Source organism: Physcomitrium patens, chromosome 6 (genome assembly GCF_059467195.1).
Source record: "Physcomitrium patens ecotype Gransden chromosome 6, ASM5946719v1, whole genome shotgun sequence".
NCBI classification, from domain to species: Eukaryota; Viridiplantae; Streptophyta; class Bryopsida; order Funariales; family Funariaceae; genus Physcomitrium; species Physcomitrium patens.
Window position 1 is genome coordinate 3,662,429 of NC_143415.1, and position 14,632 is coordinate 3,677,060.

Below are 14,632 nucleotides of genomic sequence, written 5' to 3' on the forward strand. Positions count from 1 at the left end.
CCACACATGTAACGACTAATTGACGTGCTTCACTGCTGTAAAAACCAGTGTAGTGTTCCTTGTCCTAAACAATAAGTCCATGTTAACTTAGCCTAAACAATAATTCCTCAAAGATGTGATGCTGATGTTTCATTGAATCGATCTGGCATGTACCAACAAGACTGCACATCACGATCAATCAGTTTCGACGGCCTGACTGACAGTACCATAGACCTACAAGGGAGATATTCAACACAAAAGTGCATGATCCGTCATGTAGTCCTAGACTGGGTATAGAAAAATCTCATTCGAGCCCTTGTAGAAATCGCATTTCCATCCGTTTCCTCTACCTTTCATGTTCAGGTGCTTATGAACATAGGCAGCTATGAAATACACAAAGCTTTGTACGGATCAAATCCAGAACTAAAGCGCAATGGTACAAATTCTGCTACGTTATGGAATACGTAATCCACAGTCGAAACTTCCTGGTAAGAGTAGAACTAAAGTTGGCACAAAAATCAGAATTCGGTTAGAGAAGTCTAATTCACAGAAAATTGCAATTTTGAAATTCAATAAGGTGGTGTAGCATCCACCTCCGCAATCAATATCTGAGAATAGTAAGAGAATGGTAAAGCCTACTGATTGTGAAACTACAGAGACAGCAGATACTCAACAGACTTCAGAGACTATTTGGTTATTGTGTGAGGCTTGAGAAAGGAATTCTGTTTTATGTATTTATTTGTTGTGGTGAGCTTTATAAGCAACGTCTATCGTGATAAGCTCAACTAAAAATCCATCTCTCGAACAGAGTCACTCAAAGAACAGGAACTGTCTATACTGATGCGTTGTACGTTCCATCGAAGGGTTCAGCATTTGTGAACCAGGATAATAACGGCGTGACTAGAAACACAGAATACTCATTCAGCCTCTAAATTCTCACTTTTATCTGGCCCAGTCTCGAGGTGCCATATAATTTGTCCGCACTGCTACAAAGGCAGGAGGACGTTAAAATACAATAACCGGGAAATAAAATAGAAGAAAATGGAGACTAAAATGAAATGAGACCAGATGACTGTGATGTGGCAAATAATTGAGGTAGAACGATAAGTTCTTAAGGACTGTTGGAAACCTCAGCTGGGGTTTTAGTGATAAGGGAGAGAGCATGCAAACCGTTTTGCAGCTCCTCCTGCAGCAATCCGTAAATAAGACGATGTCGCTTCACGAGGCTCAATCCTTGAAACTCTCCCGAAATCACCTTCACATTAAAATGCGTCTCGGAGGAACCTCTCGGCGCGCCAGCATGGCCAGCATGTTGGTGAGACACATCCTCCACCTCCAATTGCAAGGGCTTCAACCTCTCCGAAAGTTTTCTTACGATAGAGTCTCGCACTGTTGTCACTTTTCCGTCCATGGGTTTTCCTTCACTGCTGGATGGTGGAGAATCTACCTGGCTTGGCTCGGCATCTGCTACGGAAGACGACGCAGCGCTGTCAGATTTCGGAACAGAAGATTCCATGTACAATTGCATCGTTTTCTTCTGCATCAGTTTCAGCATGTTGAGGAAGCCGTTGCTTCGGGATGGAGTGAGGCTCTGCTGTAACCCCAGCTTCTCCACAAAATCTGGAGAAACCTTCAAAACCTCCGCAGGGGTCGCGCCCGAAAGCCCCTCAACTAGCAGAGCTGCCAGGCCCTTCGTAAGAGCAGAATCCGACTCAGCCTCGAAGTAAACACACCCATTCTCGCCGAACTTGCATACCACCCACACTTGCGACACACAGCCATTAACTTTATTCTCTGGAGTGCAGAACTCTTTCGCAAGGGGCTTCAGTTTCTGGCCATAATACAGCAGTTGCTGGTAGCGCGCTCGTTGCTCTCCCACCGCCTGAAACAAGCGCACGATCTCACGCAGCTTGGCCGGAAGTTCCTCCTCCGCATTATCTGTTGTCTGCACTTGGGCTGACGACGCCAAGCTCCAGACTCTCCTCGAGCTCAAACTTTGAATTCCTGGTGCAATCCTTTTCTGGATAGGGAAACCTTGATTAGGCCCATCACACGAGAGCCGGCAAATGTGTGTCCGGCGAAGCGGGAGCCCAGGAACTGTGAGGCACGATTGGTGACGAAATTCTGCCGCCACAGGGGGAGATCTTGCAAGGGAAGTAGATGCACAAGAGCAACACGTGACAACCGTGGCCATTGCCAAATTTTAGCGAATCTGTGAGGCTCTAATCCGTAAGCAGCAATCTCCTCACAAAACCCGCCTCCAATAATCACCTAAAATCTGGAAAGAATTTGCAATTTCAAATATCTCAGCCCATTTCAATACACAAGTCATTCTCCACCAAAATATATGCAATCCCGTCACCTCCAACAATTTTCCAGAGCACCACGTAACAAGACCTTGCCTCAATGCACACAACACCTAAAGCCCCACCTTCCCTCTTCTCAATCCAAATCAAACGCAGAAGTCTTTGGTTCTAAACAACAACCCAAACAACAACAAAAAGACCTAATCCATACCAATCTTACCAGCTGCAACCTCCAATCAATATCAATACCAATACACAATACACAATGCCGAAGGCTGGCAATGATGTGGGGTTCCAAATCAAGCATCCCAATTGGAGGAATCGAACCAGTCCACAGAAAAAAAACGATATTCAATCTCGACAAGAGAACTTCCACTTACCAACTATGTCCCGCAGGATGGCAAGGCACCCAACAATGCCGAGGCTCCTAACAGTGAGAGATGTGAGGCGGGGAATATGTTCCATTGGAATGAGAGATTGCACCGGATGATGACGTAAAAGTGATTGGATGCATGAGCTTTTTCGAGGCAGCCAACATCGAAGCATGACGCCGCTGACGGCTTCCTGATTAAGGGGTGGCTCCCGGCAACGGTGTGGCCACAAACAATTCGCACTTCCACTCCTGTCAGTGCTGTGCTGCATTCCTTCAACCATGTGCGCCATGCTCATGCTTGCGGAAACTGCAGGGAGGTCTACCGTTTCGTTGTAAGTGACCAATCTGTAGATTTACTAAACATTGTTTTAATTAACTTTTTTGATTTGGTCGGCCGGTCAACGAGAAAAGAGGCCAAGAAGGATTTTCGAATTAAAAACCATTTCACCCATCGGTGAGGTTCGTTTTACATTGAAAATCAAGGTAGAGCAAATTTGAATTCTAACTGAGGATCGAGGCCAAGAGAATGGAGCTTAGCAAATCCACGAGGATGACCCCAAGTTTCAGAGTTGGCGTAGGAGAAACATAACCGGTGTATTTCGTTAGCCTTGAGGTTAATTAGAATTTTTGCTTTACGTACATGTGAATGTGTAAACAATCCACAGGTGCGAGGTTCTAAAAGTTTTGTCTCAACTCTTCGTGTGAAGCCTACAGATGAGAAACGAGTTTTGAACTCCTGCAGCAAAACAGCCTTCATTCGAACCATGCATATTATTGAATATCACAAGCATTGGTTTAGGTGTCAAGTTAATTGGCCACTCCTTGAGATGCAATCATCAAACTCATTCACCATCGTGACATTCATCTGTAACACATGCAACACAAAACGAAGTCAGAAAACGCAAGGTACTTGTATATCTTCAAAGCGACCAGTCAAGTAAAACCCAACTGAGTGCGGTGCGTATTTTTTTTAATAGAAGAGAAAACACGAGAGGAGGTCCAGGGATAGCAAGAAATTAAGAGATAACCTAATGGATTTATCCAGTCCAAAGAACAAAGCAACAATGATCCTGCAAATACCAAAGACAGTGCACCTTCAAAGTAAACCCTCACAAGTACATCCACACCATCAATTGCAGGAACGTAATGCACGAAAGTCATGAGACAGCTAACCAATGCAAAGCAAATTTACTGTTACAGACGTGGTAGAAGCTAACAGCTTCAAGTAAAGGATCTGTTGCACATTTCGAGCTGCTTCAGCCGTCTGTATGAATGAAGCACGAAGACTTTGAAGCTTGGCCCATCGTTCCAACCCCCAAAACTTCTTAAATTGATAAGACTCTTAATCCACGGTTTGCAAAGTCTTCCTTCTTAAATTGGGCTAAGCCCAATCGACTCCCCCAGATGCCTATGACTCCTACGGGAAACACATGCAAATGCAGCTTTCATGAAGCTTGTTAAAGCAGCCGTCGTAAGACAGCCCATCAACTGCTGCATGCAAGTTCACAACATCAAGACAAACATTCGAATAGTATGAACGTAATCACATAGGCCAGTCAATGGCTGTTGTCTTCCCTGATTACATCAGACAATGATGCAAATATTCGCCGGGTAGAATAGCTTCCAGATGATGACACAGAATAAGAGACACGATGCAAGAGACACGATGCATTGACGAGTTTACACCAGACGCAACATCACAAAAGAAAGCCGCGGAATCTGTGGACGTCAGCGCCACTGCAACAGGCTTCACAACTACAGCCAAAACATTTACAACTAAGAGAGTCAGCATGACGCCTTAATTCCTCGAGAAAGGTTATAGCTTCAGCAAGCATGATGTATACAAGCTGTTGTTGTATACTTGTTCATGTGCAAGAAATCATTGTGACAAGACCAAAATCATAGTTTCGGAAGGTGATGGTATCACAATCGTCGTCACTCTCGTCATCGTCTCGCTCATCGAAAACTGTCCTAACCATGCTTCACGAAATGCACATCAGAAGCTCTTAAACCCTACAAGGCCAGGAGAAGTGAGAGCCCCTTAAACCCTAGCCATGGTCTACTGATGTTTTGTAAATTGTTAGCTTTTGCTTGTAAACTAGTGTATGAATATAAAATATGAAAATCAGAGTTAGAACTCATGATAATGGGATTTGGGTTATTGTTTGATTCTTTTGAAGAGTGCTGTTTCTTGCTTAGAATTTAAAAGACACCAGCACAATACGTATTAAGAGTATATAACTTTACTACAATTATAGGTACTTTTGTTTTGCATCACTGTCAAGTTAGATGAGGTTTGTTCTAATCAAAGTTGTATACTTGTAGTACCCATACTAATTTATTTTTTCTTAGTATTTAAAATATTTCAATTATGTATATGTGTGAAAAGTTTAATATATGTGTATATGTGTATATGTATATGTGTATAAAAGTTTAATAGTTTATAATTTTATTAAAAACATAGATAATGATATTATCACATAATATTTTATAAATATATTTCTTTAATTTAATCTTTTTAATCTTTTAAAAGTGTAATATATATATATATATATATATATATATATTCAAGTTTTTACTAAATGGGTCTACCCATCTTAACCATTATGGGAAAAAACAATGATCACTAGATTCACTATTGAATCTACAACCAATAAAAATCAACCATATTCATCATGATTATCATATTCCTCATCAAAGATGGGTCAATTTAGTAAAAACATGGATCTATTTAACATTCTCTCTTATATATATATATATATATATAGTGAATGCTACCATGATTTGATACTTGTTACAAATTATTACTTAGACATGTAAAACATGTATAACTTAAGTATTCACTCAGTATTCTAGGTTTTTTAGAAACCATTATTTAAACTATAAGAAAAAAAGAAAAAAAAGAAAAACAACAACAACAACAACAACAACATAATTAACAAACTTATATCTAATATTTTTAAATGACATATTTAGAGTATGTCATATTGTATTAAAAAAATTATTGACTTTTCTTAGACATCTAATAGGATAGAGTGGCAAGCATATAAAGTGTCTACTTCAACAAGCAAGGAATTAGAGAAGTGTCCAAGCTTGTCAACTAGCTTTAATACAAGAAGGCCAAAATCAATGTGTTATCAAAAAATTTATGCAAGCAATTGAATATCAAATTTAAAGTGTTATAAAACATATATCCTTTAATCAATGAGTATAGCTCTTTCTTGTAATTTTTTCTATAGATTTTAAAATTCATAATACAAATAATAAAATAAATAAATTATGTAATAAAAAAATTCTATATATTTATACCTTATTTTAATTTGATTTTCAAAAGTCATCAAATCTTAAGTATATTTTAAAAAATGATTTAATGTAACTTATAAAACTAGTTTTTTTAATATATATTTTATATTTTGACTTGGTATTCTTAAATAAGATTATCTTATCATTTATTATCTTTCAATAGTATATATATATATATATATATATACATACATTTTCTGACATTTTGTCAAATCCCTCTACCAATTTTTATACAAATTTTCCACTCTTTCACCATACTTTACTTATCTCTTTTTCTCATGATACTTGAGACTCGAAAACCCATCCAAAAAATCACATCGAAATTCCCGAAGTAGTATTACCACAACACAATATCAAGATCTCCAAACTATCAATTAAACTTCATACATATTCATACATATTCATACATATTCGAGATTAAGGAACGAATGCCTTCGTTTTTGCTTAAGCACCCTTCGACGAATGACAAACAGACGAATGCGCTCATCCAAAAATAGTCCACTTCATCTCTTAACATCCGTTTGCGGAGACCCATGGCTTCGTTGCAGCAGGCCTTTAGGGTTTTGGGGAAACTCTTCGCAAATTCCTGGGTCCAGTCCCCGCCATTGCTCCGCAGATTCACCACACTGTGAACCCTGTGAGAGAGTTGTAGTTGTCGTTTAGTACTTTGCTGGAATGCGCGGTGGATTTGTTTGGCAGGGCATGCGGAGACGCAGCTGCACTCAAACGTGGAGGATGATGCGGTGGTGCGATCCGGGATGCTCGACCAACTGAACTACTGCAAGGTGGGTTTCGGATTCGGGATGTTTTTCTGTGAATGGATCGTGGATTAGGGTTTTTGACATTCAGCCTTGACGAGAAGTGTCGAATCAGAAATTCAGAAGCTACGATCAATCAAGGATGTTATTAGGGCATTGGATATGAAGATTAGCTTTTCGGATTGTCCGTGAGCGACAGTGGAGAGAGTGCCGTGTATTGGGAGTGTTGGAAGCTCTTTTGGTTGCGAATTGGTTACTTTTTTGTTTTTTTTAAAATTTTGTTGTTGAAGGGGTTTTAAGTTGAACGATTGTATAATTTGAAGGATTTTGCCTGTTACTGAGTATGGAGTGCATTCGTAGAGAAGTGTATGAAGGCTTTGTTCGTGAGAGCCGTGACTCGCGGTGGGCGCCATGGCGAGGCGGGACGCGGCGCTAAAAATCTTGAAGTCTCAGCCGTTTTCGATACTCTCCAAAGGGGTCACTTCTAGGGAGCCTGGTGTAATCTGGGGAAAGGGATTGCAGCTGGGCGCGACTCAACTTTCATCAGGAGGATGCCATCCTGGGACAAGCGCTCAAGTGGGTAGAGATTTGGGCAGCAGAGACACCGGCAGTCTTGAATTGCCCAGTAATGCATTGTCGATTAATGAAGGGGTCACTATCTCTGATGACCTTTCGAAGGTTAGAGCTTGTAGCATTTCGGCGTTGAGTGGTAATGGAATGTCTGTCAAGAGCAGAACTTCGTGCTTAGGTGCAAGATTAGCAAGCAATGTTGTATTTTTGGACAGTGAAAGAGATTCAGATGATCAAGGTGCTGCACTTCTACAAGCTATGCCATCATCATCCCTTCATGCCCCTCCAGTTCAATCTGCGCAACGAATACGGCAACCCCAACAGTCGCCGAGGTTCTCCACCCCGAAGTTATTGATAGGAAAGGTTTGCCAAGTGCTCCGGGATACGGAATGGGGTCAGGGAACGGAGGAGGCTTTACAAGAGCTGGGCGTTTATTTTACTCCGAGCTTAGTGAACGAAGTTTTACGCTGCCAGCAAGATGTGGACAAAGCGATGGGGTTTTTTGAGTATGTGAGGAAACAGCCCTATTACAGTCACAACTCCCGCACTCACGCTAAAATGTTGACTCTTCTAGGCGCTGCGAGGAGATACGACGATGTTCAGCGGCTTGTTGAATCAATGCAAAAGGATCGCACTAAACTGGACACGCAGCTATTCAATACTCTCATCCACATCTATGGTGAGGCCAATATGATGGAGAAGGCACTGCAGACACTTGCTGCGTTTACAAAAGAAGGGGGCCGGCCGACGGCTTATACTTACAGTTCTATGATTCAAGTTTTCATGAAAGGGGGCGATGTTCAAAACGGCTTGTTGATGTATAAACAGATGTTGAAAGCGAAGTTTGTGCCGGATCACACCACCTTCAACATTCTCATTGACAGCTTGGCAAAGGCTGATCAGGTCAGTGATTGTTGTTGAGTTCCATATCGGTTTTTTCTGCGCTGCGTCTCTAGTTAATTAATCACTCCATTGTTCCTTGCAATGTATGCTATGATTGTGCACCCAGAAGTGTCGTCGGAAGTTATTAGTACGCTGTTTCCAACCCTACACGTCATCTTTGGTTTCATCTTAAGTTTATGTTTGTACTCGTATAGAATCATAACCCACTGGTTCTGTCTGTGTTGCGGCAGGTTGAGGAAGCTTGCAATGTCTTTGGTGACATGTTCAAACTCAATGTCTCGCCCGATGTTTACACTTACACCATCCTTATTCGCAGTCTGGGTACCATAGGAAGGATTGATGCTGTCATGAAGTTGTTTGAAAGCATGACTGCGCAGGGATGTCAACCCAACTTGTTCACGTACCACAGTGTAATGCATGCTTTTGGAAGCGCTGGAAGAGTGGATGAAGCTTGCGACATTTTCCAACAAATGGTGCAAAAGGGGCTTCAGCCTGACGCAGTGACGTACAACATTCTGATAGATGCCTTTGGCAAAACTGGGCAGCTGGAGAGGGCATTTGATTTTGTGGGAAAATCTCGTAGCTTTACAAATGAGGTTACATATAACAGCCTTCTGAGCAGCTTAGGCCGGAAGGGTGATATCCAGGGGCTGATGGAACTTTTCGGGCAAATGAAAGCCAAGGGGTTGGTATCTAATGAGCTCACGTATGCCATTTTAATTGAGCGTCTTGGATGGGCCGGCCGCGTAGAGGATGTCTGGCAGTTGTACTTGGAAATGGTGGACAATGATATTAAGTATGATATCGTGACCATAAACAATGTTCTCGATTGTCTGAGCAAAGCAGGGAGGGTAGAAGCTGCATTTGAGCTATTCCAGGATATGAAATTTAAGGGCTTAAACGCAGACACCGTCACTTACAATATTTTGATTAATGGTTTGGGTCGTGCTGGGAAGCTGGATGCGGCTGGCGCTCTGCTGTTGGAGATGGAAGAAAACGGATGTGCTCCCAATATTATTACCTACAACACTTTGATTAGCAGTTACGGGAAATGGAGCAATTTATCCGCGGCAACAAGGCTATTTCTCGAAATGAAAGAGAGAGGTGTTGCTCCAAATGTTGTCTCTTATTCCTCCCTAATCGAAGGGTTCGGAAAAGCAGGGAGAACAGATGCTGCCATATCCTTGTTTAGAGAAATGAAAGCAGAAGGTTGCCCTCCAAATCACGTTACCTACAACCTACTGATTGACTGCCTCATTCGGGCTGGCCGATTTGGCGCTGCTATGGAATATCTTCGTGAGATGAGAGACGCGGGCTGTCAAATGGGGAAAGTCACAAAAAGTTTGCTTGTGAGAATCCCTCCCCAGTATATGGAAGAAGCGCAGAGTTTCTTTCAAGAGTGATTGACTCAGAATTTACCTACTCATTTGTTTATCACTTCATAATTTTTAGGAAATTAATTATACCCAGTGTTTGCACCCCGAGCTAACACTTAATTTTTCCTCTCTATGGAATCTGGGTTTCTCAGGATGCTGTTTTGCATCTGAAAGTCTTGTGGGATGTATCGCTCTCTTCCAACATCACTGGTCTAGATTGCCTACTTTCAGACTGGTTATTAATATTAATTTTCAGACCTAGAAGGTAAAAAGTCAGAAGATATCATGCTCCCTGCCAATGTCTTAGTTCTTGAACTGGTTTGGTAGAGAAGTTGGGCTCTGCTACTGCTATCTGCTGCTGTTTGTGAGAGACCAATTCAGACCTGGTATACTTTATCTCTCCGTATGTATTCAGTCTCCAGGCGATTGTATCAGCGATGTCGTCAAATGGAAGGATCAGCTGCTGGTGTATACTTAAGTTGCACAACCACAACGCTGTAAAAACAGTGATTCTGAAGACGTACACTGTATTGGGATGATGCGTGCAGAGCGTTGTTGGAAGATTGTGCAGAGCTAGTTTCTGTAACTAGGCAGGTACAGGTTCCGTATGGGCATGGCCGGTATACATAAGGGTGTCAGAAGTCTGGGGCACGTCATTCACTGAAATACATATGTATATATCTGTAAGCTTGAACGGCATTGTTTTCAACATTCCATGAATCTCTCTTCCCAATACTATGGAGATAAACAAGTTTCTATGTGAAGACAATGGCCACTTGTGGTGTCGATCAAGTGACGACTGTCACTTAACCACCAGTTGGCAGCACCCTAAATATACACAATAAAATCGGTGAGAATAAAGACAACTAATGAAATCCATCAATCCAAGCCATCGAAATAATGACCGTGCAAGTTGGTCAAATAATTCTTTATAATGCTACCGGAAAGTCTGGCAAATAAACAGACATGTTAACATATCTACAGCAATCCTGATACACTTTTGACTCAGCTTGGGAAGAGCAAATGTCGTGGATTGCTGCAACAATCTTGCGCCCCCTCTCCGAATCCGCCACTGACCTGGAACTTTCCAGCCCTTGTATGACAGTATCGCTTAGTTTTACCTCTTCGTTTCCAAGAGACGTGCCGCTGTTTGGAACCTGAGAGAGAGCGTGCATTGCCGAGTCCCGGTTCGGCACTATCTTCACGTGAGCTAGCACACGCTTTCTTAACACAGAGCTTTGATGAACTAAGTAATTGATTACAGCTTTGTCGTGGAAGGGCTGGCGATTTTTTTCTCCAAAGCTATGCGGACAATCTCGGTTGTCATCTTGTTTCGAGCTTGCGGACATAATCCATCTTCCCCATCCCAAAGCCGCTGTTCACGACGGCCTTCTCCCTGTGAGCCCTGTCAAGTAATCGCCATAGTCCGGTGCCATAAAGGCTTTGTATCAAGCCCTTGGCATACTCCTCTTTGGTCGCAACATTCGATTTCTTCTCTGACTTTGGGAGTGTCGGTGGACTGAGGATAATCATATCTGCAGGTATCGTTTTCTTGTCAACTTCCTCGGCCTCTAGTAACACTATTCCATGTGCGGAACTCATTTCCGTGTCTGTGGAAGGCTTCACCATCTCCTCGTCCTGGAAAGTATTAGGAGAGTGATTTTCGCCTCTTCTCCCAAAAGTTCCTCAGCGTCTGAATCTGACCATGAGCGGTCTTCTCCAGAGAGGTACAAGTGTTGCAGACTACGGATTGCGGCCATTGCATCGCCAACGAAAAGCACACCCTTCACTTGCGTCAGAAGCACACGGCGGTACTTCGATTTTACCATTCCCAGCAACATCTCGTAGCATACCCAGTGGCGAAGTTGTGCTGGAGGGTCATCGAAGAACCCGCTAAAAATGTTGGTAGGATCCAGTTCTTGCATCTCGAAGCCTACGATGCTGCCATAGCCGGACCAGCTCTGTGCTCATTGCCATCTGCTTGTGAGTCATTTAACCGCGTGCCCCATCTCAAATCCACACGGGCAGATCGCGCTTGCTCTTCTACTGCGCGCTTGAAAACTATCGAATTAAATGGTATGAGAGTTGAGTTTGTGATATCTGTAAACAATATCAATACCGAGTCTGTCGTTAAGTTGAGTCACCACTCCGAAAAATAAAACCTTCGTTGTGTAGTGAATACAATGATATTGCAAAAGAGTGTAGGGGTTCAGGCCCACCTGAAGCTCTTCGATTAGCAATTGTTTCAGGATCAGACAGAGCCAATATCCTCTGGAAACTTGCTTCGTCTTCTTGGAACACCTCCCACACTTGTTTAGAACCGCAATAATCTCGAGGGAAAAGAACTACACCATCCGTTCGCGCTGAGGCGCCGCTTCGGTGCAACGTCCTCAGAAACAGTCGCATGTTGGCGAGACTAGTCCCATTGGAAAGGTGTGCCACTATAAGTTCTCGCATGTGTCGGGTTCCTTTCCTAAACAAAACCCCCATGCCTTGGAGCGCACTCTCTACTGGGATGACTGACTTGGGAGGATATCAACCCTCACCACGTTGCTTTGCAATACCCTCTGAAGAATAAATAGTTATTTTTAGAATGTAGATACCTAGTGTATAGTGTAAATAGGAATAGATAACTGTTGAAAAGGTTGTAGAATAAGTAGTTATTTTTAGAATGTAGATATCTTGTGTATAGTGTAAACAGGAATAGATAACTGTTGAAAAGGTTGTTCAACAGGTAGAATGGATGAATAGTCAGAAAAAGTAGTTATCATCTGTAGTATAGGAGTTGGTATCTCGGGGTAGTATAAGGAGGATGGGAGAGGGGAAGAAAATACCAGACTGCGATAGTACTGAGCCGGGGATAAGCTTGGTGCTATCTCTTCTTCTTAGTTTTCTTGTTTCTTTTGTGTTAGTGTTGATTTTAGTGAAGAGAATTAATTTAATGAATTAATGTTTGATTTACGAAGTTGTTTATGGATCACTGTTTATCAATTGTTGTAAAAGATTGAGGACGTATGTAAGTTTCCAATCACTGTTTATCACAAGGTTGTAAGTTTAGTGGAGAGGAATTGTAATCAAAGGAATTGTCTTGATTAGATTCTGTGGATTAGAAGTTGTTCGTTCGAGGGTTTGGAATATGCTTATGTGTTTGTGAATTACACAAGGTACTGAAATCGTTGTCGTGGATGTTATTGTATTGATATGAGAGAGTGGACAGTAGGAGGAAAAGTTAAGTGTTCTTCGGTATGGTAATCATTCAGCAGTAGCGGTGTCGTATTAAGTGCTTTCCTGCTCGAGAACGCACTGGGCGTCTGGCTGTAGAAGGTAGTATGGAGATTCGCTAATATTCAAACAGTCTATCGGTTTTTTACTGTTGGAATATAAACAAGTGTAAGAATATATCGTAAATCTATACGGATGCCCTTTGACTGCTCGTCGAAGTCCTTTTTGTCCCAGCCGGTAGGTCTCTAGACGTTACAGAGAACCCCAAACAACCCAAACTGCTAATCTTCGATACCGCTTTATACTCACGATCTTGTATCCACTGACTGTCTCATTAGATTAATCCAATAAATTTCATTCACTCTGCATACTCAATCCTATAGACACCCTTTTAATTCTTCAATCACAGACGTAACTTTGATTTCACAAAACAGTCAAGAGTAATCAAACCCACTTCATTAAAAATCTTCATTCACCATTACAACACCGACTTCAACAACGATTGCCTCAGTCTTCCCAAAATCCTATGAAGAAAAAAAACCCAATTCTTTGTCTTTTCTTCCCCGACCCAAAGCATTAAGCTAGCTCCCCGATCCTTCAAAACCCCAAAAAAACTTATTCTCCCCCCCCTCTCATTTCTTAATCTTAATTTTGAATTTCTTCAATCTTCCGTCTTGGATCCGAAATTGGCTCCCGCCGTCAGAGCTTGGATCCAAAATTGGCTCTTGCCGTCAGAGCTTTCTCCTCCATTTTTACCTTTAAGAGATCTTTTTACCGAAAGGACGTTCCCGGAATGGCACAAAGGACGGAACAACCTGAAACGGAATCGGAGCCCCGTAATCAGGACCACATTGAGTCGCCCGACCAATTCAGGTTTCATATTGGGTAAGAGTCCAGTAGTAAGACTCGGATGTTCCCGTAATTGGATCAAATTGGTCCTTCGCGTCAGATTGGCTAAGGCCCGTAGTAAGACCTGGATTTTTCCGTAATTAGACTGCATTGGGTTGCCCGACCAATTCAGGTCTCATATTGGGTAAGAGGATCCAGATTGGATGTCTTGAAATTAGATCCAATTGGCTCTTCGAACCAGGCTCACCCGTCGTTGAATTGGTCCTTTCCCTTTTTTGCTGACTCCCGTTATTGGAATCGAACGGAGCATTTCAGTATGCCCCGGCTGACTGTAACGGGGTGACTGACCCTAGCCTCCCAGTATTTGCACTGGAATTGGTCGTTGCCCCCAATATTCGACATAACTAAATATTAATAAAAGTCCCCTTTCTTTATATTTTCACGGTATACTCGTGTTACAACACGACAGCGGTTGATTGCGTGACCCTAACAATTGGAGCTCATATACATGGTCATTTCCCGTGTTCGAATCCCCCTGTATGGGTTTATTCTGGGAGGTTTCTTCCGGAATAAGTAAAACGAGCAATCACATTTTGGCGCCGCTGCCGGGAATTGACAACATTATTGAGTGTTAGGAATTAACTGTCGAAGCAGTAAAGGAGATTAGGAAGCAAACTCAGTAGAAATAATGAAAGAGTATGGTTATTAAGAATGAGAATTTAACAGCAAAGAGAATAAAGCAATCAAAAGAAAGAACAAAGCGATCGCAAGCAAGAAATTTGTTGCGTAATGAGCGAGATCGCAAATTAAAAAAGAAGCATCGACAAAGTTGGATTAAGTCATGGTTGCATGCCTATCGGCATATTCGATCATATCCAGAAGACGATCGACCTCTAATATTTCAGAAGTACATACCGTTAAAGAAATTACCAAGAGCACTCGCGGAGAGCGCTGCTAATAGTCCAGCAAACCTCTCAAAGTCGTTAACGGAAA

At 42.1% G+C, this 14,632-nt stretch overlaps 2 protein-coding genes and 1 pseudogene across 7 annotated transcripts; 1 reads left to right on the plus strand and 2 right to left on the minus strand.

Annotated features, from left to right (window-relative positions):
• Window positions 1-687: 687 nt before the first annotated feature.
• LOC112283311 (sufE-like protein 1, chloroplastic/mitochondrial) lies at window positions 688-2,702 on the minus strand. Of its 2 annotated transcripts, none has more exons than XM_024521857.3 (2): window positions 2,666-2,702; window positions 688-2,257 (listed from the first exon to the last, which is right to left on the minus strand). In XM_024521857.3, the coding sequence occupies exon 2, from the start codon at window positions 2,171-2,173 to the stop codon at window positions 1,091-1,093; it is 1,083 nt and encodes a 360-aa protein (XP_024377625.1). In that variant the 5' UTR covers window positions 2,174-2,257; window positions 2,666-2,702; the 3' UTR covers window positions 688-1,090. The 2 variants fall into 2 exon arrangements, with proteins under 2 accessions (XP_024377625.1, XP_024377626.1); XM_024521858.3 differs by having other exon boundaries at window positions 2,506-2,702.
• Window positions 2,703-6,510: 3,808 nt separating this feature from the next.
• On the plus strand, window positions 6,511-9,701 carry LOC112283310 (uncharacterized). Of its 4 annotated transcripts, none has more exons than XM_024521855.3 (3): window positions 6,511-6,746; window positions 7,043-8,192; window positions 8,423-9,701. In XM_024521855.3, exons 2-3 carry the CDS (start codon window positions 7,131-7,133, stop codon window positions 9,593-9,595), a joined length of 2,235 nt encoding a protein of 744 aa, XP_024377623.1. In that variant the 5' UTR covers window positions 6,511-6,746; window positions 7,043-7,130; the 3' UTR covers window positions 9,596-9,701. The 4 variants fall into 4 exon arrangements, with proteins under 4 accessions (XP_024377623.1, XP_024377622.1, XP_024377621.1 ...); XM_024521854.3 differs by having other exon boundaries at window positions 7,080-8,192; XM_024521853.3 differs by having other exon boundaries at window positions 7,085-8,192.
• Window positions 9,702-10,466: 765 nt separating this feature from the next.
• Window positions 10,467-12,103, minus strand: LOC112283312 (uncharacterized; annotated as a pseudogene). The gene is made up of 2 exons (XR_016503206.1): window positions 11,788-12,103; window positions 10,467-11,668 (listed from the first exon to the last, which is right to left on the minus strand). The product of XR_016503206.1 is annotated as an uncharacterized LOC112283312 (transcript).
• Window positions 12,104-14,632: the final 2,529 nt, after the last annotated feature.

Bases quoted from the DNA above. Each gene is read 5' to 3' on its own strand.
- LOC112283311 (XM_024521857.3), bottom strand. From the start codon at position 2,173: ATGGCCACGGTTGTCACGTGTTGCTCTTGTGCATCTACTTCCCTTGCA.
- LOC112283310 (XM_024521855.3), top strand. From the start codon at position 7,131: ATGGCGAGGCGGGACGCGGCGCTAAAAATCTTGAAGTCTCAGCCGTTT. The intron at 8,193-8,422 runs GTCAGTGATTGT...GTGTTGCGGCAG, and splicing joins GCTTGGCAAAGGCTGATCAG to GTTGAGGAAGCTTGCAATGT.